The sequence below is a fragment of the Cheilinus undulatus genome, linkage group 20 (assembly GCF_018320785.1).
Source record: "Cheilinus undulatus linkage group 20, ASM1832078v1, whole genome shotgun sequence".
Lineage (NCBI taxonomy): Eukaryota > Metazoa > Chordata > Actinopteri > Labriformes > Labridae > Cheilinus > Cheilinus undulatus.
This window is the reverse complement of record NC_054884.1, coordinates 18,273,742-18,297,728: the sequence shown is the minus strand read 5'-3', so window position 1 is coordinate 18,297,728 and position 23,987 is coordinate 18,273,742. Positions and strand designations below refer to the sequence as shown.

Here is a 23,987-nt window from a genome sequence, read left to right as displayed (position 1 = left end):
GTATTGCTGTCTTAACTATGTGACCCTTGTAGTTTCATTTATTTTTGTATTATTATGTGTATTATTATTATTATTATTATTATTATTATTATTATTATATTATTATTATTATATACCTTTTATATTAATATTTTTTAATATTTTAAAAATATTTTGAAATATATGCGTTTCTAAAATTTATTTTTCTTTTCCTCCTCCTCTTCTTCTCTCACTGTCCCTCTTGATCTACTTGAATATCACTTATCTGTCTTGTTATTTCTTACCTCTTGAAGCTAGCTGTTGTGCCATTCCAATGGGGCTATTCATGCCTCTAAACTCCTTTCTACTCAATTTTCAACTCTTACAGTGCAGATCCTGGTGGACAGCCTAAATAGCTCATAATGGAGAGAAAGAGAGACAGAAGGCCCGTGGTGTGGGCCTCCGTGTCAATGCAGTCAGAAACTGGTTTGAGAAATAGCCAAAAAAAATAGCTGTTACAAAGAAGCACAACGATTTCAGTTCAAATAGGTTCAGGTGAGACAACATGGTTAAAAAATAGTTTAGGGCTTGAAGGGTTAATATAGCACATATGATGACATGACACCCAAATGAAAATTTTAGGCTCAGTAGAACTGCCATTCAACAATTTTGTTTAATAAATGATTAATCAAAGAAACATTTACATTCAAGCAGTACTTTAAGACACATTTAAGAAGAAATTATCAGGCCTAGAGATGGAAATTTTCATACTCTAAGATAAATGCTGTGAATTTACAAAATGAAAGTCATACATTAATCTTCTAATAAATTATAGTTGTTATCAGAATAAAAGAGTTGCCTAAAGAAGGCAGTTATTGAGTGAAGGGACTCTGAGTTTTGGGATTTTAACACTGCAGCAGCAGCTTAACCAGGTGGTCAGATTGGTGACTCCAATAATTATTTCTGATATTTTCCTCCATGTGTTTGGCCAGTCACCAAATTGGGTAAATCGTGTTTAAATTCACAAATATTGATCCATTAATACAGTTTGAACAACAACTCATTAATATAGCAGGTCTTAACAATAAGAGGGTGAAATCTGGCAATAAAAACAGGTTACAGTTTACTTATCTATAGTCAAATAAGTAAAACCTTTATTGAATTCAATTGCTCTTATTCTGTGCAATGGGATTTCTTTTGCTTTCAACTCATTAGTAGCAGTTATATTTATACTTAATATGCAGTTGACCTCTGTGGCTGTTTAATCTTCATTTCTATATTTGCATCAGAGCTGATTGTTAACCTATATTTAGGGCAGATTTAATTTATGGCTTGATGCAGAAAGAAAGCAATCCAAGGTCTCCAAAGCTACGTTGCATTGACAGTCACATTATGAAAAATCATTTTAAATGTGGTATGAATGAAGCAGCAGAATAAGGTGACATGGAGAAATGCATAACCATGCTACAGAGCTAAAATATGCAGCTGGAACAATGCCGCAATGATAACCAACATCATCTCATTTGTGATTGTTGAAGCGCCCGAGGTCGGACACACAAAGCTGCTGTCTGGATCGGTGCCGTTGGAGGTGAAAACCACAAAGTCTACATTTGCCCCGGCCACTTGAGCCAAGATCCATGTCTGGAACTCAGACACTCTGGCATAAACCTCAGGAAAACCAGGCCGTGCACAAGGTAGTCCAAAACTAGTGATGCCCGCTTGGATCCACCTTGAGTTTTGTTTGCACTGCAAAGGTCCGCCAGAGTCGCCCTAAAGCAGGAGAGACAGAAAACAAACAGTTGCCAGAGGTCTTATGTTTTCAGGTTGTCTGTCCATAGGTACACCCATAGATATGGATATGTAGATGACGCATCCACGGCTGTTAAATGTAGCTGCTGTGCGTCTGCCGGTCTGCCATCTTGGAACAGGTGGGATTAGTGAATGCTCAATGAAAATAAACCCACTTTGCTTGTAAAATCTGCCCCATCTTGCTTAATCTTGAAACAATCTACATGAAATTTGTTTTGTGATATAGCTGAAAGTTTGAACATGATACTGATTACTTACTGGAGTTAAATCAAGGTACTGATTGTGGGTCTGATAGCAAACGCGTCATCTCCGTCTTGATATCTATGGGTACACCTGTCCATCCGAGTCATTCATATGTGTTATCTCTTTAAACTTTGGAGGTTAAAGGTCAAACTCATTTGGCTTTGTGTACATCACTTCCTTGTTAATGGGATATCCCAAGAATGATATAAATGATTTTCTTCAAACTTTGTTCAAATGGTTTAAAGGTCAAGATCACTGGGCCTCATGTTCATCCCTTACTTATAAGATTTCTATGAATCCCACTAACACAAAAACCATCCCAGCTGTTCTCTTTGACCTATCACTGTTCTTTCACTATCCAGCAAAAATATTCCCCATGGAGACTTTTAACCAAGAGGTTATATTTACTGAATTCCAGCTGTGTTTGCAAGATGCCTGCTTCTTTTTACAGTGTGATAAAAATGATAGTTTTCCTGTGATAATGGCTCAGTTATAGCTATTTTATTGAGCTCACAAGGAATTAACTCAATATCATGAGGTACCCAGTATTGATATTGCAAGATACTGAGATAAACAGGTTAAGATCTTGAGAAAACAGAAAAAGATACTTGTTACTGTAGGAAAATGCAATATCAACAGCTAACAAAGTTAAGAAATTTGTGTTTAGTAGATTTCTTTTTTGTAACAATGCTTCTTGGTAATAAATCTTATACCATTGGAAAGCCTGCTTATTCCCCTTTTAAATGTTGCCACATTTGTAAGGAATCTGTATTTGTGGGATGAGCAGCAGATCTGAGTATGTGGGTTGCGCTCATGAAACATTTGCCAAATCTTCTCTGCCAATGCCAAACAGCCTATTGTGCCATTGACTCTTGTTTGGTGTTTGGTGGATTGGAGGATTGAAGTCTGAAGAAACCAGACATATTGGCAATTTAACAATTTATTCATTTAAAAAACATGAGCCTCAGTAGCGTGTAGAAGAACCATACACAGCCACAACAGCCTGGTATCTTCTCCTCATACTGGTCACCAGCCTGGTCACACACTGCTGTGGGATGGCATCCCATTTTTCAACCAGAATTTGTAGCAAGTCAGCCAAAGTGGTTGTGTTGGTCACTCTGGCACAAACAGCTGATCTCACAGGTGTTAAATGGGGTTAAGGCCGGGACTGCTGGCAGGCCATTCCATCCTCTCCACTCCTAAATTCTGGAGGTAGTCTCTGATAAACCCTGCTCTGTGGGGGCGAGCGTTGTCATCTTGGAGGATAGAGTTTTGTCCAAGACTGTGGAGAAAGGTTCTCCAGGTCTTCTCCACACTTTGACCCTACAATCCAACTGCTGTAGGCAGAATCTGGACTCATCACTGAACATAACGTTTCCCCACATGTTCAGGTTCCAGTGCATGTGTTGCCGACACCAACGCGAACAGGCCTGACGTTGAAGGACAGTCATGGCAGGCCTCCAGGCAGCCCTATGAGACCAGAGATTTGTTCCATGCAGTCTGTTCTGGATTTTCTGGGCAGGGAGCCATCGGCCACATTGCCTGCGAACCTTGACTGCAAATCTGTAGCAGATAGCCCACAGTTCTTAAGTGACAGGGTTAGGAAACAGTCTTCTTGAAGCGTCCTCTTCTTGGGACACCCACGTGACGGCCTGTCTCTGTTAATCCCTGTTATATGGAACTTGGCCTACCATTTGGAGGCAGTACTAAGGCTCACTCCAAATAGTTTTTCCAACCAGGTTTTGTGGATCACCAGCTTGAAGTTGCCCTATTGCATGGAGCCTAATAAGCTGTTTAGCATTAGCAGAAGAGTTTTGGTAAATTATTCATGGGTACAACCAACATTTTACAGCTCTGCCACTCATCCCACAAATGCATGTGGGTTCAGGCTTTCCAGCAGTATAAGATGTATTGATGCAAAGGATCGTTACAAAGAAATAATCAACCAAATGCAAATTTCCTTACTTTGGGGCTAAGTTTAGTAACACTTGTATGTCCACCTAGGGATTCCATTTATTTTTTTTCTCATTTGAAATGCTGCTGTTATTGTAAGATTTAACTGTACCTGACATGCTCCTTTGCCCCCCTCTCCAGCACAGATCATCTTTTCTGTCAGTTTTGCGTCTGGTATTTCTATGTAACTGCAGGTACACTGCTTATTTCCGATGACAGGAATCTGGACCTCCTGTAGTGAATCAAACGCTTGGTTGGGCTCTGTGGGAGAAAACGTGAAATCAAGACACCTTTTTATTTTCCACTCTTTAGCAAAGGTTTAAGCTGCTTTGATGGTGGGGTGAAGGAAACAACCAAACATCAGGTTTTATTTCCAGTTGTACTCATTTCGCAAAGTGTAAATGGTGTTGATTGAGTTTTCTGTGGCAAGACCATGATAACATGATGATACAATCCTGAACTAGTGCCTCAGAATACCTGTGCTTTAAGGAAAATGCCTGAGTCAATGATGCTAATATGATGAAAAAGCAAATATGAACAAGTTTTAAAAAGGCATCTTTAAATTTCTTAGATAAGTATGTTAGTATTTTAATGGCAATCCAGTATATCAAAATATTTACATCTGAACCAGACTAGTTGTCCTGCTGATTAGCAATAACAAGGAAGACCACCTTGCCAACTCTGTCCAGGCCTGCTCACAGAGTTGGCTGGACCCCTGACAAACCCAGAGAATGAGCCCTCCCCAGTTGTGATTTATTGATGATATCAATGCATGCGTGTTGGATCGGTAGCATTGCTAGCTGCACTGATAAAAATATTAAGCCCAAGCTACTTAGAAAAACCTTGGCAATTTTTTGCATCAATTTTTTTTGTAGATTAACCAGATAAGTCTTTGTAAAAACTACTTCTTTGTTTTAGTTCAAGAACAAAAAAATCTAAGTGAAAGTTACTTACATTTTCAAGTAGATTCAACAGGACTTTTTTTGTTTAGCCTAATGTTTATTTTAAAAAACATGTAATTTCCATTATTCTCAGCTTGTAAAAAATGGCTCATTCTTTCTTTGCAGTGGTATAGCACAATAATATGAATAGTGTAGTTTATGGTTTCCTCCCATTAGTGGTAAACATTAGTAACACCTGTAACAATGCTTGCACAGGAAGTATCTACACTTGTTTCCATACTTTCTTGATTTTCTCTCATCAATGAAATTAACAGAAAATAGTTCAATTTTTGACTATAAAAGTAAGTCAGGGAGTGAAACTCATTTTCAGGAAGTCTTCTTTTCACTCATAGTGCAAAAGTGTTGACCATCAAAATTAACAATAATCAATCAGAAAGATGAACAAAGGAATCCCAGCAGTAATCTCTGTACAACATTCAACATATAAACTCACCTGATCACATTTAAACATATCTAAGCACATACTAGAAACACTCTGTCCCAGGGCATCATGGGGAAATCCTGCCTACATATCCCCAGATTTATTTCCCACCAATCACTGCCACACCTTTAGTTAGCAGTTCATCTACTCCTGATTGTTAAAGAAGCCATTTACCACTAATTTGAAATACCCACAATGCATCACAGGGGGTATTTATTCATGGATAATCATTTTAATTCTGTTTCAAGAAAAGGGGTTTATATTTCTAAGAAGGCTATTTACTATGGCAGATAGTTCTCACCTTTATCTCCCCTTAAAGGGATACTTCAACATTTTGGCAAATTCGTCCATTGCCATAATTCCTATAGTCTTAGTAATAGGTTCGTTACCTTCAGTTGTTGGTGCAAGCTGAGTTGTTGGATTGTGTATTTGATGGGTTTGATGAGGGAAAGCCGGAATACCATCTGCTTACATTGAGTTGGCACAGCAGGTCCGAACTCGGCAGCGGCAATCTAAAAATAGCTTGCACCAACAACTGAAGGTAACGAACCTATTACTAAGACTATAGGAGTTATGGCAATGGACGAATTTGCCAAAATGTTGAAGTATCCCTTTAAGGTGGCCTTGCTCTGTCTGAGGTTTAATGAGAAATTGCATGACCTGATACTTACGATCTGCCCCAAGTCGACCCCAGCCAGTGGCCCAGCAGAAGGTGGCGTTGTTGAATTGGCTGGAGTCACTAGCTAGGCAGATGGGTCTGATGAAATCCGTGAAACTAACAGGACTGCTCAGCTTCATGAGGGCAATGTCGTTGTTGAACATGGTGTTGTTGTAGTCTGGATGAACTATGATCTTGGACACAGAGCGGCTCACCTCATTATTGTTCGGGCCACTCTGAGTCTCTCTTCCCATGTAGAGAGTCCAAACTCTGGTGTCGGTTCTGGATACAGAGAGAAATACAGACATTAGTACTAATCAGTCACTGTGGCACTAACAGTTATAGGTTGCAGGAAACTCCCACAAAATCAATAAAAACTGTGTTTGTATAGCACCAATTCATAACCAATATTATCTCAAGACTCTTTACAAAGTGGGCAGGTCTGGATCGTTCTCTTTGATGTATTATCATAAAGACCCAACGCTAATCACCATGAGCTCAGCACTCGTGGTGTAGCTTTGTTACACTGTTACACATTAGGGTTGGAAAGGGGTAAAAGGTTAGGGGGAAGCAGATTAGAAATGCAAATTAAGCAAATTAGTGGCTGTCATGGTCATAAGCTTATCTCCTATTGTAAAAGACATTGCTGTAACATTAGTAATGATGGTAGCAGTATAAGAAAAACTGGCATTAATGTCAATGATTGACAGAAAACAGAAAGATGCAATAATAGCTTTATCTCCCACCTGTCCTCAAACTTTGTATAGTTAAGAAAGAAAGAAATATCTTTTATGTTGCTGTCCATGGAGGAAATAGGAGATTCTGGAAAGAACCCAGGCACACACAGAGAACATAAAAACTCCACACAGAAAGCCCCTGTAGGATTTAAACTAGAAAGCTTCTTGCTGTGAGGTGACAGTGCTAAGCACTGCTCCACTGTTTAGAGTGGTCTCTGCTCATGTGACATCCCATGAAAGTCAAGCTCTCTACCAAAACAGAAGTAGGCAATTGTTTAAGATTTTCTTGTGTACAAGACACATCACTAAATATTTTACTTTTTTGGAACAATGCTTCCAACCTGTGAAGGCTTCTTATATTTGCAAGTGTGATTTGTAAAAACAAGAAATGAAACAAGACCAGATGAATGTCTCTTACATCAAAATGCAATGAGCTGCCGTGAGGACCCACTGATCATTGATGAGGGTCCCTCCACAGACGTGTTGTTTAGTCGAACCGACTCCAATGTGCATGCTGACCTGCCATGGCCAAGACCCAGCTGAAGCATTCACACCACCCACTATCTTTGTGTTCAGAGGAGCTATACCACAGTCTGACAGAGCATAGATGTGTGTATCAGGCAGATTCATGTATTCGTTTGGAGGTAAAGATATGCATAGTTCCATTATTTTATTGCTGCAGTGCTTGATAAGAGAATTCATATGGCTGATTGAAATTAAATATGGCTGTACTTACCCTGAGCATTTAACCCTGTAGAAAAGAGAAGTACACTAGTTACTTCCATCTTTTTATATCAGAGCAATTAAAAAAAATGATATCAAAGTCTTTCAAAGCAAAACAAACAACTTTTACATGGATTTGAGAACTGTAGATTCCTGCATATAGGATTAGATGTACTATGCAAACATTACTGAGCAAATCTGAGTGTTTTGATTGATTAATGCGAGGAGAAATGGGTGAAACAAATCAAACCCACTGATCACCACATGCAGGAGTGGTTTTAGTCTGTTGGAGGCCCTGGGCAAAGACTAGTATGAGGCCCCGATACTGGTTTTCTAAAGGCATAAGAAATGCACTAAATATTTGGAAGCACCTCTTTGCAGGTACTAAAGCCAGAGAACGACAGGACAAACCCAAATTTGAAATATAAATAAATACCCAAATGCCAGCAGTACATCATCAGCTCTTAGAAGAGAATCAGGAACATTCAACATGTCTACAGGCCAGATTTGGCTTGAAAATATAATCATATGCCCACAGTTGGTGCAATATCCATTCAAAGTATTCCATAAGTTCATTTTTGTCTTTTAGATCGACAAAACTATTTTTTGTTTAATACGAAAGTGTTTGCAGGTTTTTGCGGCTTGCACCTATAATTCATATAAATTATATTGCCAAAAGTATTCACTCACCTATCCAAATAATGTAAATCAGGTGTTTCAATCACTTCCATGGCCACAGGTGTATAAAATCAAGCACCTCGGCATGCAGACTGTTTCTACAAACATTTGTAAAAGAATGGGTCACTCTCAGGAGCTCAGTGAATTCCAGCGTGGTACTGTGATAGGATGCCACATGTTCAACAAGTCCAGTCGTGAAATTTCCTCGCTCCTAAATATTCCACAGTCAACTGTCAGTGGTGTTATAACAAAGTGGAAGTGAATGGGAACGACAGCAGCTCAGCCATGAGGTGGTAGGCCACATAAAATGACAGAGCGGGGTCAGCAGATGCTGAGGCGCATAGTGCGCAGAGGTCGCCAACTTTCTGCAGAGTCAATCGCTACAGACCTCCAAACTTCATGTGGCCTTCATATTAACTCAAGAACAGTGCATAGAGAGCTTTATGGAATGGGTTTCCATGACTGAGCAGCTGCATCCAAACCATACATCACCAAGTGCAATGCAAAGCATCAGATGCAGTGGTGTAAAGCACGCCGCCACTGGACTCTAGAGCAGTGGAGATGCGTTCTCTGGTGTGACGTATCGTGCTTTTCCATCTGGCAATCTGATGGAGGGTCCAGGTAGTAGTTTAGTTTAGGCACACACTCACATGTAGGTTTTGTTATATTTGTTTAGTCACACTAGGTTTAGGGGTGTTGTTCTTTTGATGTTAGTAAGTGTAGTTAGTTAAGAATTATGTTCATTTTGTTTCACCAAACAGTTAGTTAGTTTTAAAATACTAGTTTAGATTCTGTTTTGTTTGGTTAGCAGCAGAAGTGTCACGTAACTACACAGCAAAAACTGGAGTCTTAAATTCTCAGTGTTAAACATTTCAGTGTTGATTTTAACACAGAGTGTTATTTCAGCTTTACTCAGAGTAAATGGTCTTCAGTGTTGGAGTTATTTGACAGTGTTAGTGCACCAGTGTTACTCTAACACTGTAGAGTGTCAATTGATCCAAGCCCCGCCTACTGCATTTTCAAATCTGGAGGGCAGAGTTTTCCCATCATGCCTTTGTGCAGTATGTATAGATGTATTTTAGATGTATTCAGATGTTTAGCTGTGTTTAGATGTTGCCTGTTGTACAGGGATCACTGCTGGGATTCACTTGCACATGTTTCTTGAATTATCTTGAGTTGTTAAGTTTTTGACATTTAACACTTTTGCACCAGGAGTGTAGTTGTCTGCTAGGTTGATTACTTCCTAACTGTGAAAATTACTCTGTCAGATTTGTGAAGAGAATGCAGTCTGTCAACTCTGAGTATGTCCTATCCCTAAGTCTGCTTCATTGCTCCATGGTTGCCATAAAATACCTCACCTTGCTTCAGTTGTATAATGTGAGGTGGCAATCAATGACATCAGGTGTACCTGATTTAATTGTCTTGAGAGACTTGTATCTTGTTATTAATAGATAATTTTCTATATCCACTGGAGTTAATTGTAATACACTCACTAGTGTTATCACAACAGAGTTACATGAAGTCCAGTAGAGTTGATTTTTTTTAACACTAACACCAGTGTAGAGTACTATCAACACTACTCGGTGTAAATTTTTAACACCATACAGTGTTGGAGTAACACTGGTTCAGTGTAAAAAAGAAAAAGGTAACACTTTGAAAAGTGTTAAATTAACACTCAGAAGTGTGGACACATATAAAAACTTTTCTAGTGTTAGATTTAACACTCTCAGTGTTAATCTAACACTGGCAATTTTGCTGTGTAAGTACAAATACTTTGTATACAATATAAGTAGAAATTTTGGGTATCTATACTTTACTGGAGTAATTATTTTTCAGCCGACTTTTTACTTCTAGTCCTTACATTTTAAAAATAGCCTTGTTACTCCCATTTCATTTCAGTTTGTTTTCATTACGGCTTGTCATCGTTCAAAAAACCACAAATAAAAAACCAAAAACCTATCCAGATAAATCACGCCATCCAGGTAGAGTGAATTTGATTGTGGTTGGATGAGAAGTATAAACATAATACCATTACGACACCCTATTGGACTGTATGTGATCCATCGCACCTGCGCACATGACACAAATCACGTCACACTCCAGCAAGGAAATAGCAGACATATGTAGCCTGGTGTGAAGATGTCCGTGGTAGAGACTCAAGAGAACTCCAGCGAAATGTCCCAACCAAGCACCAGTGAGGAGGTTGGTAGTACACATATATGGTTCTTGAATGTATTTGCATTGTATTAAAATGTGTTCATTTTCGATGGGCATAAATGCGGCTGAAACGGGTGCATCCCAAATTTTTCAACCTTTAGAAAATGTTTTTTGGGGAGGTGGGGTAGTGCACTATAGGCCCCTGTGGCGTTGCCTAAGCTTTTGTCCTTAATGACATTTTTTCCCCCTTACATTACTTTTACTTTTATACTTTAAGTAGTTTTGAAACCAGTACTTTTACACTTTTACTTGAGTAAAAAGCTTGAGTTGATACTTCAACTTCTACAGAAGTCTTTTTAAACCCTAGTATCTATGCTTTTACCTGAGTAATGAATGTGAATAGTCGAGCAGCACTCAGCGTTCCTTTTATTTTGCCTCATCTTTGTTCAGCACAATTTTATTTTTGTAATAAGTAACTTTAATTTACCAGCACCATCTGGTTTTTATGTTACTTCCTTTTACCCTTAACGAGCTGGGTTGTAACAAGTGCACAAAGCAAGATCCATAAAGACATGGATGGCCTGCACAGAGTCCTCACCTCAATCCGATAGAACACCTTTGGGATGAATTAGAGCAGAGACTGAGAGCCAGGCTTTCTCGTCCAACATCAGTGTGTGACCTCACAAATGCATTTCTAAAAGCATGGTCAAAAATTCCCCTTAACACACTCCTAAACCTTTTGGAAAGCCTTCCCAGAAGAGCTGAAGCTGTTATAGCTGCAAAGGGTGGACCGACGTCATATTAAACCCTATGGATTAAGAACGGGATGTCACTTAAGTTCATATGTGAGTCGAGGCAGGTGAGCGAATACTTTTGGCAATATTATGTTTTTTGTTTTGTTTTTCTTCTGTGATTTAATTAAAGAAGTGGAACTTCCATATATTCTAGATCCATCATTACAAAGTGTAATATTTCAAGACTATATTTGTTTTAATCTTGATGACTACTGCTCACAAAACCAGAAATCCACCATTTCAAAATATTAAGATATCAAACATCAATATAAAAAAGGATTTATAATACAGAAATCCTGACCTTTTGGAGATAAGCTCATTTATGCTCTCAGTACTTGGTTGGAGCTCCTTTTGCACAAATTACTGCATGAATGCTATGTGGCATAAAGCCAGTCAGTCCGTGGCACTGCTGAGTTGTTATGAAGCCCAGGTTGCTCTGATAGAAACCTTCAGCTCGTCTGTAATTTTGGGGCCTGGTGTCTCTCATCTTCCTTTTGACATTTCCCCAGAGATTCTCTAGGGTGTTTAGGGCGAGCCAGTTGGCTGGCAATTCAAGCGCAGTGACATCATGGTCAGCAAATCAGTTTTCGATAGTTTTGGATTCACTGTAGACAGGTGCTAAGACCTGCTGGAAAAGTAAATCAGTATCTCCATAAATTTCTCAGCAGATGAAAATATGAAGTCTTCTGGTAGTCTTCCAGATGGTTGTGGTTGTGTGTACTGAATGAGAGAATGAATGCTAAGCAAACTTTTACAGGTGCCAGGTCCACAATATTCTAATATTTTGAAAAAATAGATTTTTTATTTTCTCGAGCTTTAAGTTGTAATAATCAAGATTAAAACAAAGTCTTTAAATATTTCACTCTGTATGAGATGAATCTTGACTAATGGAAACTTAACTGTCTTAAGTCAATCAAAGGAAAAAAAGGAACTTTTACGTTATATTCTAATGTTTGAGATGTGTCTGTGTGTGTAACTCTATCTCTTTTTATCAGTCTACATACGAGTATATATATCAGTCTATCTATCAGCTTTAACATGTGGGCTTTCACTTGGTAACACTTACCAGAGTGTTTGATGAAATGTCATTATTATAATAATCACATGCACATAATACACCTTAATAAGTCCAGTCAACTTCAACTTTATTTATTTGTATAGCACCTTTCAGACATAGACATGTAGTGCTTTACAAAGGAATAGACAGCAATGATCAGTAAAAACCAAAGAGCACAAGAGACAGTAAGGAATAGAATAAGACAAAATTGAAGAAATAGAGAAAAAGAGAAAATAAAAAACCCAAAGGAGAGCAAATCAAAACCTTAACTCTGTAAAAACAATATAAATGATATCTCAGAGTAAAACTCACCTTGCCAGGTCAGGACTCCACATATGACGAGTGTCCATACAGTCCACAGGGCCATACTCTCAGTACACACTCACTGTATTTTAGTAATAACAACAATTGTATGTTATTTGTTTGTTCAGCAACAAGGGTCCGCAAAGTGCTTCGATGTGTGCAATATTGCCTCTGTCTTTTCCTCAGCCCCGTAGGAATATATATCACCCACTCCCTACTCAGACCTGTTTATCATGATAGCTTACCCTCATATCTGTGTTAATGATTGATGCTGTTTTATACAGCACATTATGTGATTCACCACATTGTCAAATCTCTCTTTATTTGGGAACTCCATACACTAATGTGGCTCCCCTTCATGTGACTTTGTATTGTTTTAAATGAATGGCATGAAGAATGAAAATTTAGTGTGTGAACTTCTACCTAGGCTCAAAACACTAAGAAAAAAAAAAGGTGAAAAGCTTTCTCTACCTTGTTTTTAAAACTCTCAAACAGGTGCTGGCTCCACCCTTTCTGCCAGTGCTTTATTAGTCATAGATGTTTCTGAGTTAAAGTTCAATCTCTGTTCTTCGGAGGAATTGTTCAATATTACAACTTCAAGGAAGTGCTTCTGTTCTGCTCTGACTTCTTGTAAAGTGTATTTGAAATTAAATTCAATAAAGCAGTAAAGCTTTATTTTATTTCAGTTTAATGAGACATTGTTTAACCTTAAAATATTCACCCCCTTTGATTTTTTTTACCCTAAAAGATCCTCTTTAATGCCAAAGTGAAAACAGATTTATATAAAACAATGCCAATTCATAAAAATATGTGATTTAAAATAAATGCTTTCCTACATTTCCTTTCCCTTTATAGTGACTGACCTAATTCAATACGATACAAGTCAAGCTAATTGGTGGTAGTACTCTCCAATTAGTAAAATGGAGATCACTTAGAGAACAGTACATGTGACTCAAGTGATTGAAGTATAAAGACACCTGTGTCTGGAAGGTCCAGTCACTGGTTAATCAGTATTCCTGGCTACCATTACACCATGAAGACAAAAGAAAACTCCAACCAACTCAAAGAAAAGGTTATTAAAAGTATAAGTCAGGGGATTGATACAAAAAAACTATCCAAGGCACTGTACATCCCCCAGAGTTATGGCATGTGTTAAATCTGTCTAGATCAGGCCGTCCTCACAAACTGAGTGACCGTGAAAGAAGGAGACTAGTGAGAGAGGCCACCAAAACGAAGAAGACAAGGAGTCACAAGCGTCAGCAGCTGAGATGGGAGAGACTCTGCATACAACAACTGTTGCTCAGGTTCTGCCCCAGGCAAAGCTTTATGGGAGAGTGGCAAAGAGAAAGCCACTGTTGAAGAAAACTCATTACATCTTGACTCGAGGTCACTAAAAGGCATGTGGAAGACTCCATGTTCAAGTGGAAGAAAAATCTTGAGAGACAAATATGATGCTTTTTGGCCATCAGACATGACGCTGTGCTTGGCAGACATCAAACACTGCACATCACCACAAACACACCATCCCCACTGTGAAGCACAGTGGTGGCAGAATCATGCTGTGGGGATGCTTCTCAGCAAAGGTAGAGGGTAAAATTAATGCAGAAAAAAATAGGAAAATCCTGGAGGACAATCTTACACAGTCTGCAGGAGAGCTAGGCTTGGGGGAAGATTTAATTTCCAGCAAAACAGTGACCCAATGTATACAGCCAATATTACACGTAAATTGTTAAAAGACAACAAGGTGAATGTTCTGGAGAGCCCAATCCCCATGCAACCTGAAAGAGCTTGAGAACTATGCAAAAAAGAACGAAGTAAAATTGCAGAGTCCAGATGTGCAAACATGATTGAACTTCAACCTCAACCTTGTTGTCCCCAAAGAGAAATGTTGCTTTGCAGCCAGGCAGAAAACATGATAGAGAAGAAACATGATCACACAAACTCAGACCCAACACTGAAATACATAAATTCAAAAGTACATAAAAGATCAACTGAAGCAAAAACCATCATTATAAGACATCTCTAGACTTCTGTTGTGGAAAAAAAGTGCTTTATATTTGATCATTTCTTAAATTTTGCTGTGTAAAGGCTTGAATGATGAAACAATAACTTTGATCATCTGAATCTCCTTTCAGAGAGGAGCTCAAATTCAGCATGAAGAGGATGATCAAAACACTTATGATGTCCTGAGCCTCTTGTACTGACTTGGGGACAGATCAGGTAATTTAATACCAATAATTTTACTGGCAACCTACACAATATTTTCTAACTTCTTTTTATCTCCTAAAGAGAGGCTACCAAACCAAAAGTTAGGACAGATTCAACCATGGCGTGATAAATCATTGTCATTAATTAGCTGCACACCCCAAACCGGTTGATCTTCCGGAGGAATCGAGTCCCTTCTGTGATTTTTTTGTAAACTACATCAGTATTTTTATTAAAAGACAGCCTACTGTCAATGTGCCAAGGTATTTGTAACTAAGGATGCATGGAGAACCAGTGGTAGTGAAGAGCACATCAGACAGGAAGCCATTCACCCCTACACACTGGGATCTGGCCATTAAAAAGTCTAAAATCCAACTTACAGCGCCAGGACAGGGGTTAAAATTTGATAATAATTTAGAGGCTTAAATATGGGGCTTATTGCACACTAGTAAGGCAACCTATGATGTTAAATTTGTCCACTGGAAGGGAAGTTTAAAAAGAGTGTAACCTGACTTTAGGAATAACAATAATAAAGTACAGAACACAATATTTTTTTCCTCCAAGGTCTTTCAAAGATAAAGGATTATGAGTGTTATTAATCTTTGTTCACTGATGTATGAGTCAGAAAGAGTTTTTCTTTCCACTGCAGATAACAGATTGTTTTTAATTGTCAGCGGTTTAGGGTAGGGTGAGTCAATCCAAGAGAAATGTCTCCAGAAATTCAGATGACAAGTGACTCTAAGTTCAACCAAGGCAAATTGTGTGACATGTGTGGGTATGTGTGTGAGAGAGAGAGAGAGTCTGTCATTTCCTGCTGTACTGCTCTTACAGGAAACATTCCTTGATACCTGTTGACATGATAAGTCTGTTTACACTGGCTTCTTTTAAAGAACACTACACCAGAAACATTAAGCTCAACAATTAATACAATGTAAAAAATGCCCATGTGCTTTTCAGGTTCATTATTTGACCACGCTCTTAATTCTGCTTATTACATTTTTCAGTGTTCAGATAAATTCAAACGAGAAACCCACACCTTTAGCAACACTTTCAAGATTCACCCCTGCAGCCAACAGCTACATTAGAGTATTTAGAACTGGGTTTTTGACGTCATGCCACAGTGATTTCTGGAAAATCCACCACGTTGGTTCGTCCGCATTGGAGTGTGATAATAGCAAGCAATCTCTGTTTGCCATAATTTTTCTTTTTCACATTTTTTATTTGCAGTCACAGTAAGGAGTTGTCGTGTGACAGGGTGTAGCACCCAAATAGACAATTACAGCAATATTTTGTCACGTGGACCTTGCTGACATACGTATCAATCCAGATTATTGTCAGTTTTTAAAATATACATCCACTATGATGCAGTTAACAAAAAAGCCAGCAGATGGCAGCAGTCATAAATGCATGATGCAACACACGTCTCACTCAACTAAAACAAACTAATAATCAGACAGGTAACATAGATCATAGTGTTAATCTACAGCCACAGGGCTTATCAGCAGCTAGCAACAAGAGAGTGAGAGTGCATGACCTCAATAAATACATAAATGAACATTTATTTCTTGCCTTTTCTTAAATTGTACGTAAAATGTTGAAAATACTTCTGTTCAGGTTTATCCATTTATAGCCTGCAGATTATGTGTTGATAGAAATAACATTTGAAAGAAAATAAAGTTTAAAAAAATGTAATAAAAGGTAAAAGTCCTTAAACTATAGTTTGATAAAGATGGTGAGATAAAGTAGTTAAAATGAGCCCAAGAAAAAAAATGGATGAGAATTCTTTGTTTCCCATGAGCTATCATCTTTGAAGCTAGTCTAACTTAAGAGAAATAATATTCCTTACATCCGTAATATTCCTCACTACTATATTTCATGGAGATAGATAGCTTTGCTATTGCTTTATAGAAGTTAACTTTTACAAAAGAGAACTCTCACTTGTAATTGATAGTTTCTTTATTCATAGGCTATAACTATGTCAATCATGAGTATACCTTAAACTCAGAAATTAACTTATCTTTAATAACAAATTAATCCATTTATCTTTTTTAGGTAAAAGGTGTTTAGTTTCGTCAATCCATTGTGACAAATGAAGTTACGTAAAGTGAAATACAATATAGTGCAAGTCATTATTAAAATTAATTGTTATATCTTACAAGATTTGATCAAGTTTATCATTAAAATAGGCAAATAAAAAGAAAAAATAATTGTAATGTCGAAAAAAGCGATTGATAGTGATATCATGAAAAATCATTCTGAATAAAGTATGAAACAGCAGAAGGAGACATGGAGATGTGCATACCAATGCTACAGAGCTAAACTACACAGCTGGAACAATGTAGTGATCATAACCATCACTATCTCATTTGTGACTATCGATGCCCCACATGTTGTTGAAGGCACTGTTGTTGCTGTCAAAGTCGGACACACAAAGCTGCTGTCTGGGTCGGTGCCATTAGAGGTGAACGTCACAAAGCCGATATTCGCCCCAGCCACTTGATCCAAGATCCATGTCTGGAACTCAGAAACTCGGGCAAAAACCTCAGGAAAACCAGGCAGTGCACAAGGTACTCCAAAACTAGTGATGCCTGTTTGGACCCACGTTGAGTTTTGTTGGCACTGCAAAGGTCCACCAGAGTCGCCCTAAAGCAGGAGAAACAAAAAAGTACAGTTTGTGGAAGGAAGCATTATGTTTTCAGGTTGTCTGTCCATCCATCTGTCCTTATGTCTGTGGGCCCAGGCTATTCTTTATATATCTAAACACTAAAGACTTTGAGAGATTTCCTTCAAGCTTTGTGCAAGTGTCCACTCTGACTCGGGGACCACTGGACTGTGGAGGACATTGGTCAGACACTTTCTTTTCTCCTTTAACTTTGAACATATGTCATCCTAGACTAAAATGGACTGACGAGATTTTGAGTTGAGTTGATTGGATTTCTTGTCCATTGGTTTCTTCTAAACACTGTTCATCATTTGCTAAGTGTGATATCTCAAGAAACCTTCAAGAGATTTTCTTTGAACTACACTTATGTCCTCTCTGAATAAAGGATGGTAAGATGTTGGAGGTAAATGATAAAAAGTAAAGGTTAAATGAGCCTCATATTCATCCTATGCTAATGAATGCAATATCTCAAAATTAGATTACGTGGTTGTGCAGAAATGTCCTCTCTGACTCAGGGATGATTGCATTTTGGAGGTCATAGGTCAAAGGTTAGGTCACTTGGGCCTCATGTTTACCCCTTGCATGTTAATCCAACAACACAAGAGTATTGAGAGAATTTTAAAATACATTGAACAAAAGCCCGTTCTGACTCAACAATGAGTTGATAAGAGGTCAAAGTTCAACGTCATTGTTCCTTATGTTCAACCCTTGCTGGTCAAGGAGCTTCCCAGGAATTTTTGGAGGGATTTCCGCCAAACATTGTCTGACTATCCACTCTGAACTGGTATAAATCTGGAGGTTGAGGTCAGTGTGATTTGGCCTCATATTCTACTGCTTTTAAGACTTTGATGAAACACATTAACACAAAAATCCTCTTTTAAGACCCATCACTATACTTTCACTTCTATACTTTTGTCCAGCAAACATAAGCAGAGAGTTTTAAAACATTTAGGTGGTAGTGCTAATTTTACTTTGTTTTTGAGCTCTTAAGAAATCAACTCAATACTACCAGCATGACTTCCACATATTTTATCTCATGTTTGAATGAGCAAATACTGGTATTAGTGCAAGATCTTTGTACCTGACATATTCCTCTGCCTGCCTCTCCAGCACAGATCATTTGTTCTGTGATGTTTCCTCCTTGTACTTGCATGTAGTTGCAGGTACACTGATTATTTCCAACGACAGGAATCTGGACCTCCTGAAGTGAATCAAACGCCACTAGAGGCTCTGTGGGAGAAAAGTATGAAATCAGAACTTTTTATCTTCCAATTTTTTTTAAGGTTTTACGCTGCTTAGATTGGGGGTTGGGGTGAATGAAACAGTCAAATATTAGGATTTGGCTCCAATAGAATTCATTTGGCAAAAATACATCCATCTGGCTTTATTTTTCAGAAAGTTATTTTTTCTGATTTAGTTTTCTGAAGCAAGTGGTGGAACAGCCAATATGAGGATATTCTAAAGTATTTTACACTCTTAGATAAGCATGTCAGTATTTTAATGGCAATTCATTCAGTATATATCCAAATATTCAGAGGTGGCCCATTTTTGACATTAGGGGCAACCTCTCTTTCTTCAGGCCTTGTCTGGCCCCACAGTTCACAAGCAGTACATAAGCTTCGTGATGGGGGTTGCTGCAACGCAGCAATTTGTAGAATTAAAACGTCTTTTCAATTGCCATTTAAACATTAGGTAATTTTAAGTCTTGTCCTGACCTCATTGACCTTGATGCTAGGTACGATCATGCCTACTGATGAGCTAGCTTCGCTAAGTCCTAGACTGAATGCTAACTCTCTCTAAGCCTAAAATATAGCATGACTTATACCCACCATCCCTTCCAAGTCGGCCCCAGCCAGTGGCCCAGCAGGAGGTGTTAGTGTGGACTTGGCTGGAGTTACTGGCCAGGCAGATGGGTCTGATGAAGTTAGTGAAACTAACAGGACTGCTCAGCTTCATGAGAGCAATGTCGTTGTTGAACAAGGTGTTGTTGTAGTCTGGATGAACTATGATCTGGGACACAGAGCGACTCTCCTCATTATTGTTAGGGCCACTCTGAGTCTCTCTTCCCATGTAGAGAGTCCAAAATCTGGTCACATTTCTGGATACAGAGAGAAATAGAGAGATAGTATTATGATAGTTTTATTAAAGGTAGTTGTGGTGCTGATGTTAAAGCCAAGGTGAATTAGTGTGTTCAATTACTATAACTACTATATCACTATTCAATCACACTAATAGTCTTGGGTTGCAGGCAAACCATACCTGTCCTCAATCTGTGTCTTAAAAGTTCAAGACAGATCTGTATTTTATTATCCAATAAATAAAATGTTCAACAGACCACCTGTCTGATGTTAACATTAGAGTTGCTCCGATACCAGTGGTATTGGTATCGGCGAGTACACCAGTTTATGCACCAATCCAATACCATTTCATTTAACTTGATATTTTGCTTCATTTAGCTATTGGTTGGAGCTAAAAACCAGAAATCACTTCTTCTTCGCTGCCAGAAAACACCGCATGCACGAGCTACTGTTTTAGAACAGCAAAGAAGAACCAAAGGACCCACTGCAGCAGCAAAGAATGGAACTCTGAGGCATTTTTACCTCCGCCAAGGAGGTTATGTGATTGGCAGGGTTTGTTAGTTTGTTTGTTTGTTAGTTTGTTTGTTATTTTGTTTGTTAGTTTGTTTGTTAGTTTGTTTGTTAGTTTGGTAGCAACATAACTCAAAAGGTTATGGACGGATTTTGATGAAATTTTCAGGAAATGTCAGAAATGGCATAAGGAAGAACTGATTAGATTTAGGGAGTGATAAGGATCACCATCTGGATCCAGGATTTTTTTAAAGGATTCTTTACTATTGGGAGTTAGGGCTAATGGCGGAGGTCTGGAGTGACATGGAGAGACAAAGTTTTATCATAAACTGTTGCCTCGTATACTTGTTTTTCCTCTTGAAGCTAGCAATTGTGCCTTTCCATTGATGCTATTGGTGCTTTTGAATCCCTTGTGGCAGCATTTTCAGCGAGCCTGGAACTCATGTGACTTTTCAGGACTATAATGATTAAATCCACACCAGTAAATCAAATATTGAACATCTTTTTTTATCAATTTTAATCCGATTATGATCATTTATTGCAGCTAGCAATCATATAGTCTACCCTCTGTCGGCCAATGGCAGGCTGTTGCTGCCTGAATCCAGCATGATGGAGAGAGATAGAGAAAGTCTGTGATGCAACCCCCTTTATTATAATTATTTTAATATTTAGCAGTAAAACTCAATAATCAGCAGAAAAACAACATTAGGGTCACAGAGATTCTGTACATTATGATTCTATTTGTGGAGCCATGTTCTGAGTCAAATATAGGTCTAAAACATTTTGCTAGTCTGCACAGACAGTCCAGAAAGTTCACACTGGTATCTGATATGTACTTGGTATCGGCCGACACACAACACCTTGGTATCGGGAAGAAGAAAAACGGTATTGAAATATCTCTAGTTAACATGTAACACAATTCAGTTGAACCTCCAAGAAAACAACAAAGCAAGCTTAAGAACACAGCAACACTGAAAGCGTGTTATCTTGCACAGCAGATTATTGCAGCTGTATCCTGTAAGAGGAACATTTTTTTTTTAATCTCAAACACTTTGACTAAAATACAGAAATTCTTTTACTCTTATGTTACTTCTCATTAGTTGTCCTGTTCTTCCATCCACCTATCCATTATCTTTACGACTTGAAACCCTGGATTAGTTGCTAGTAAGTCACTGAGGGGCACTTGCACACAAAGAAACACTAACTTTTTTTTTTCTTTCAATAACTTTTCGGCACTATGCTTTCAATTTCGACCTGTGAAGGCTTCTTATATTTGCAAGCATGATTTGTGAAAACAGGAAATGAAACAAGAGCAGATGAGTGTCTCTTACGTTACAATGCAGTGGGCTGCTGTTAGGACCCATTCATTACTGATCAGGGTCCCTCCACAGATGTGCTGTGCAGCCGAACCGACTTCGAAGTGCATGCTGACCTGCCACGGCCATGATCCAGCTGAAGCATTCACACCACCCACTATTCTTGTGTTCAGAGGAGCAATGCCGCAGTCTGACAGAGAATAGATGTGTGTATCGGGCAGATTCATGCATTCATTTGAAGATAAATGTGTGCTTAGTTCCATTATTTTGTTGCTGCAGTGTATCTCCTGAGTTCAGTAGGAGCATTCACATAGCTGATAAGTAATGAAATATGGCTGTACTTACCCTGAGCATTTGAGCCTGTAGAAAAGAGAAATACACAAGTTACTCACATCGGTTTAGTTCAATCCATGTCTCTAAATGCTAAACATAAAAACTTTAGCATGGATTTCAGAACTGTAGATTTATGTATAATATACTGTATGATATAATGCACTACACTATGATATGCAACCCTACAATATGCTACGCTAAACTATGATACAATGAAAAACAATATGCTACACTACAATAAGCTACACTACAATATAATACAATAAAACACAACCGTAAAATATGCTACAATAAAATACACAAGTACAATATGCTACACTACAATTTGCTGTGATAAAACAGAGTTCAATACAATTCAATACAATATGCTATGATAAAATTTGATACAATGCAATACACTAACATATGCTAGACTGCAATATGTAAGGGTTAATGCCCGACGAAGTGTCCAATTATCAGGGATTAATGGATGACCTAAACCGTCCAACACGCAGCGGAAGACAGTTGCCTCTGTGAAGTCCATTAATCCCTGATAATTGGACACCTCAAAGGGTATTAACCCCCTTATACCATGGTCACTAAATATAATAAATAATTAATAAAATGCCTATCATTCCCTGGCTGTTTTGTTCAATGTCTGTTGTTTAGTTGGTGTATGAATTAAATAAATGAAATAAATGAAAACTACTAATTTATAATTTCATACGTTTTGTGATCATAATAGAAAGTTTTACTCAAACAACAATTTCTTTCCCCTAGCAATGCCTGAGGGCTTGACTAATAACTGGAAAAACCATTCCAATCCCATAACGTTCTTAGGGAATTCCTAGGGAATGTTAACATAGTTCAGTACTCCAGTAAATAGGGTGGGCCATAGATACAAAGTCACAATGGAACAAAAAAAAACTGTCTGCTCAGTGCACATTCTGAACAGATTTATCAATGAAAAGACATGAAGACAAGTTAGACTGAGAGTCATCTGTGATCAGACTATAAACCTGTACATTAACATGAACAGTCATCTCATAGAAATCGTAGTTTTAGCAGTTTTAGTTTTACAATACAATATGGTACGAAGAAATGCAATCCAATAAGATCTACAACACTGCAATATGCTAGGATAAAATACGATACAGTACAATACAATATGTTACACTACAGTATTTGGTGTATGTGGCAGAAAGTCCGCAAATTAAATCCAACTGAAAATGTCCAGAAAAATCTAATGACTGAAAAAATCTACAAATGCTCTGTAAAACACTTATTAGCTCCTCCTTCAGTATCACTGGCACCACACTATCCTGGTTTAAATCTTATCTCACAGACGGACAGCAAATTATCCAAATCAATAACTGCTCCTGCTCCTTAGCTCCCCTGTCTGAAGGTGTCCCCCAAGGCTTGGTGCTTGGTCCCTTTCTTTTCATTATCCACCTACTTCCGTCCATCTGTCACCATGGTCTCCACTTCCATTGTTATGCAGACGATATCCAACTGTACATCTAAACCAGCTCAATCACATCAAATGCCCAGTAAACCCTGGTAAATTGCGTGAAATTTCTGTTCATTAAACTACAATAAAAATGCCATGCTAATCATCAGTCCCAATCCCTCACTAAACACTCAAAACTTCAGCCTCAGTACTGACAATTCTTATTAAAACTGCCTTCTTCCACCTTAAAAACACATAGCCCATATCCATCCAGTACTCTCCTTCTCTGCTGCTGAAACTCTAATACATACTTTTATCACTTCAAGAATCGACAACTGCAATAGCCTCCTAAGGTACATCTTCCAAAGCTTCCAGTAAACTTTAATACATCCAAAACTCTGCAGCATGTCTCCTCAACACACCCTCCATACCCCCTTAAAATTAAACAAATAATTCATAATTATTATTATAAGTAATAAATCAAACCATAGGATGACTAATCCTAACTTTAACTCTGTAATCTCAAAGACTGTAATCAGAGCTAACATACACATTAAATGGTAACTCAGTGTAAAGGCTCACCATGCCCAGTCAGGACTCCACATATGGCTAGTATCCACACAGTCCACAGTGCCATACTCTCTGCCAGTCAGCAGACACTCACTGTACTTTTAATGTCACTTCTGGCTTTTTTACTCCCAGCCCACAGGAATTTAGAGTTTCCAAGCCTTACTCAGACTTGTTTTACCAGATACCTCAGGTGCCTTCATCAACTTTATCATGGCCTGAACTATTAATGCCACAGCGCATTATAAAAATTATTATTAAAATTAAAATGATTAAATTTGGCACGTCTTTATGTGACTTTTTTTGTTGTTTTGAATGTATGACATTTAAAGCAACAAGCAGCAGCTGGTTAGTGTTAGCATTGCTTAGCATTGAAAGTAGAATCAATGCGCGGACACCTGCTACCTGTAATGGTTGACTAAATTGTCTGTATA

At 38.2% G+C, this 23,987-nt stretch overlaps 3 protein-coding genes across 3 annotated transcripts in view; all 3 read right to left on the bottom strand.

The window, feature by feature from the left end:
* LOC121528595 (chymotrypsin-like protease CTRL-1) overlaps positions 1–12,623 on the bottom strand; it is a 29,736-nt gene extending 17,113 nt beyond the window's left edge. Inside the window, exon 1 of the mRNA XM_041816110.1 lies at positions 12,565–12,623. The gene's annotated coding sequence lies outside the window, so the exon portion shown is untranslated. The remainder of the gene's footprint in view (positions 1–12,564) is intronic.
* LOC121528460 (testisin-like) lies at positions 615–12,627 on the bottom strand. Its single transcript, XM_041815935.1, has 6 exons — positions 12,463–12,627; positions 7,478–7,492; positions 7,160–7,334; positions 6,018–6,286; positions 4,076–4,224; positions 615–1,728 (listed from the first exon to the last, which is right to left on the bottom strand). Exons 1-6 carry the CDS (start codon positions 12,515–12,517, stop codon positions 1,423–1,425), a joined length of 969 nt encoding a protein of 322 aa, XP_041671869.1. The 5' UTR covers positions 12,518–12,627; the 3' UTR covers positions 615–1,422.
* Positions 12,628–16,726: 4,099 nt separating this feature from the next.
* Positions 16,727–23,623, bottom strand: LOC121528780 (chymotrypsin-like protease CTRL-1). The gene is made up of 6 exons (XM_041816370.1): positions 23,569–23,623; positions 21,570–21,584; positions 21,240–21,414; positions 19,150–19,418; positions 18,402–18,550; positions 16,727–17,301 (listed from the first exon to the last, which is right to left on the bottom strand). The coding sequence occupies exons 1-6, from the start codon at positions 23,621–23,623 to the stop codon at positions 16,966–16,968; spliced, it is 999 nt and encodes a 332-aa protein (XP_041672304.1). The 3' UTR covers positions 16,727–16,965.
* Positions 23,624–23,987: the final 364 nt, after the last annotated feature.

Excerpts from the sequence above, each read along its gene's own strand:
- LOC121528460 (XM_041815935.1), bottom strand. The coding sequence starts at position 12,517 with ATGGCCCTGTGGACTGTATGGACACTCGTCATATGTGGAGTCCTGACC. Across the intron at positions 4,225-6,017 it reads GGGTCGACTTGGGGCAGATC|AGCCCAACCAAGCGTTTGAT; the intron begins GTAAGTATCAGG and ends TTTCTCCCACAG. Across the intron at positions 1,729-4,075 it reads GGGGCAAAGGAGCATGTCAG|GGCGACTCTGGCGGACCTTT; the intron begins GTACAGTTAAAT and ends CTCCTGCTTTAG.
- LOC121528780 (XM_041816370.1), bottom strand. The coding sequence starts at position 23,623 with ATGGCACTGTGGACTGTGTGGATACTAGCCATATGTGGAGTCCTGACT. Across the intron at positions 19,419-21,239 it reads GCAGCCCACTGCATTGTAAC|AAATGTGACCAGATTTTGGA; the intron begins GTAAGAGACACT and ends CTCTGTATCCAG. Across the intron at positions 18,551-19,149 it reads GGGCCGACTTGGAAGGGATG|AGCCTCTAGTGGCGTTTGAT; the intron begins GTGGGTATAAGT and ends TTTCTCCCACAG.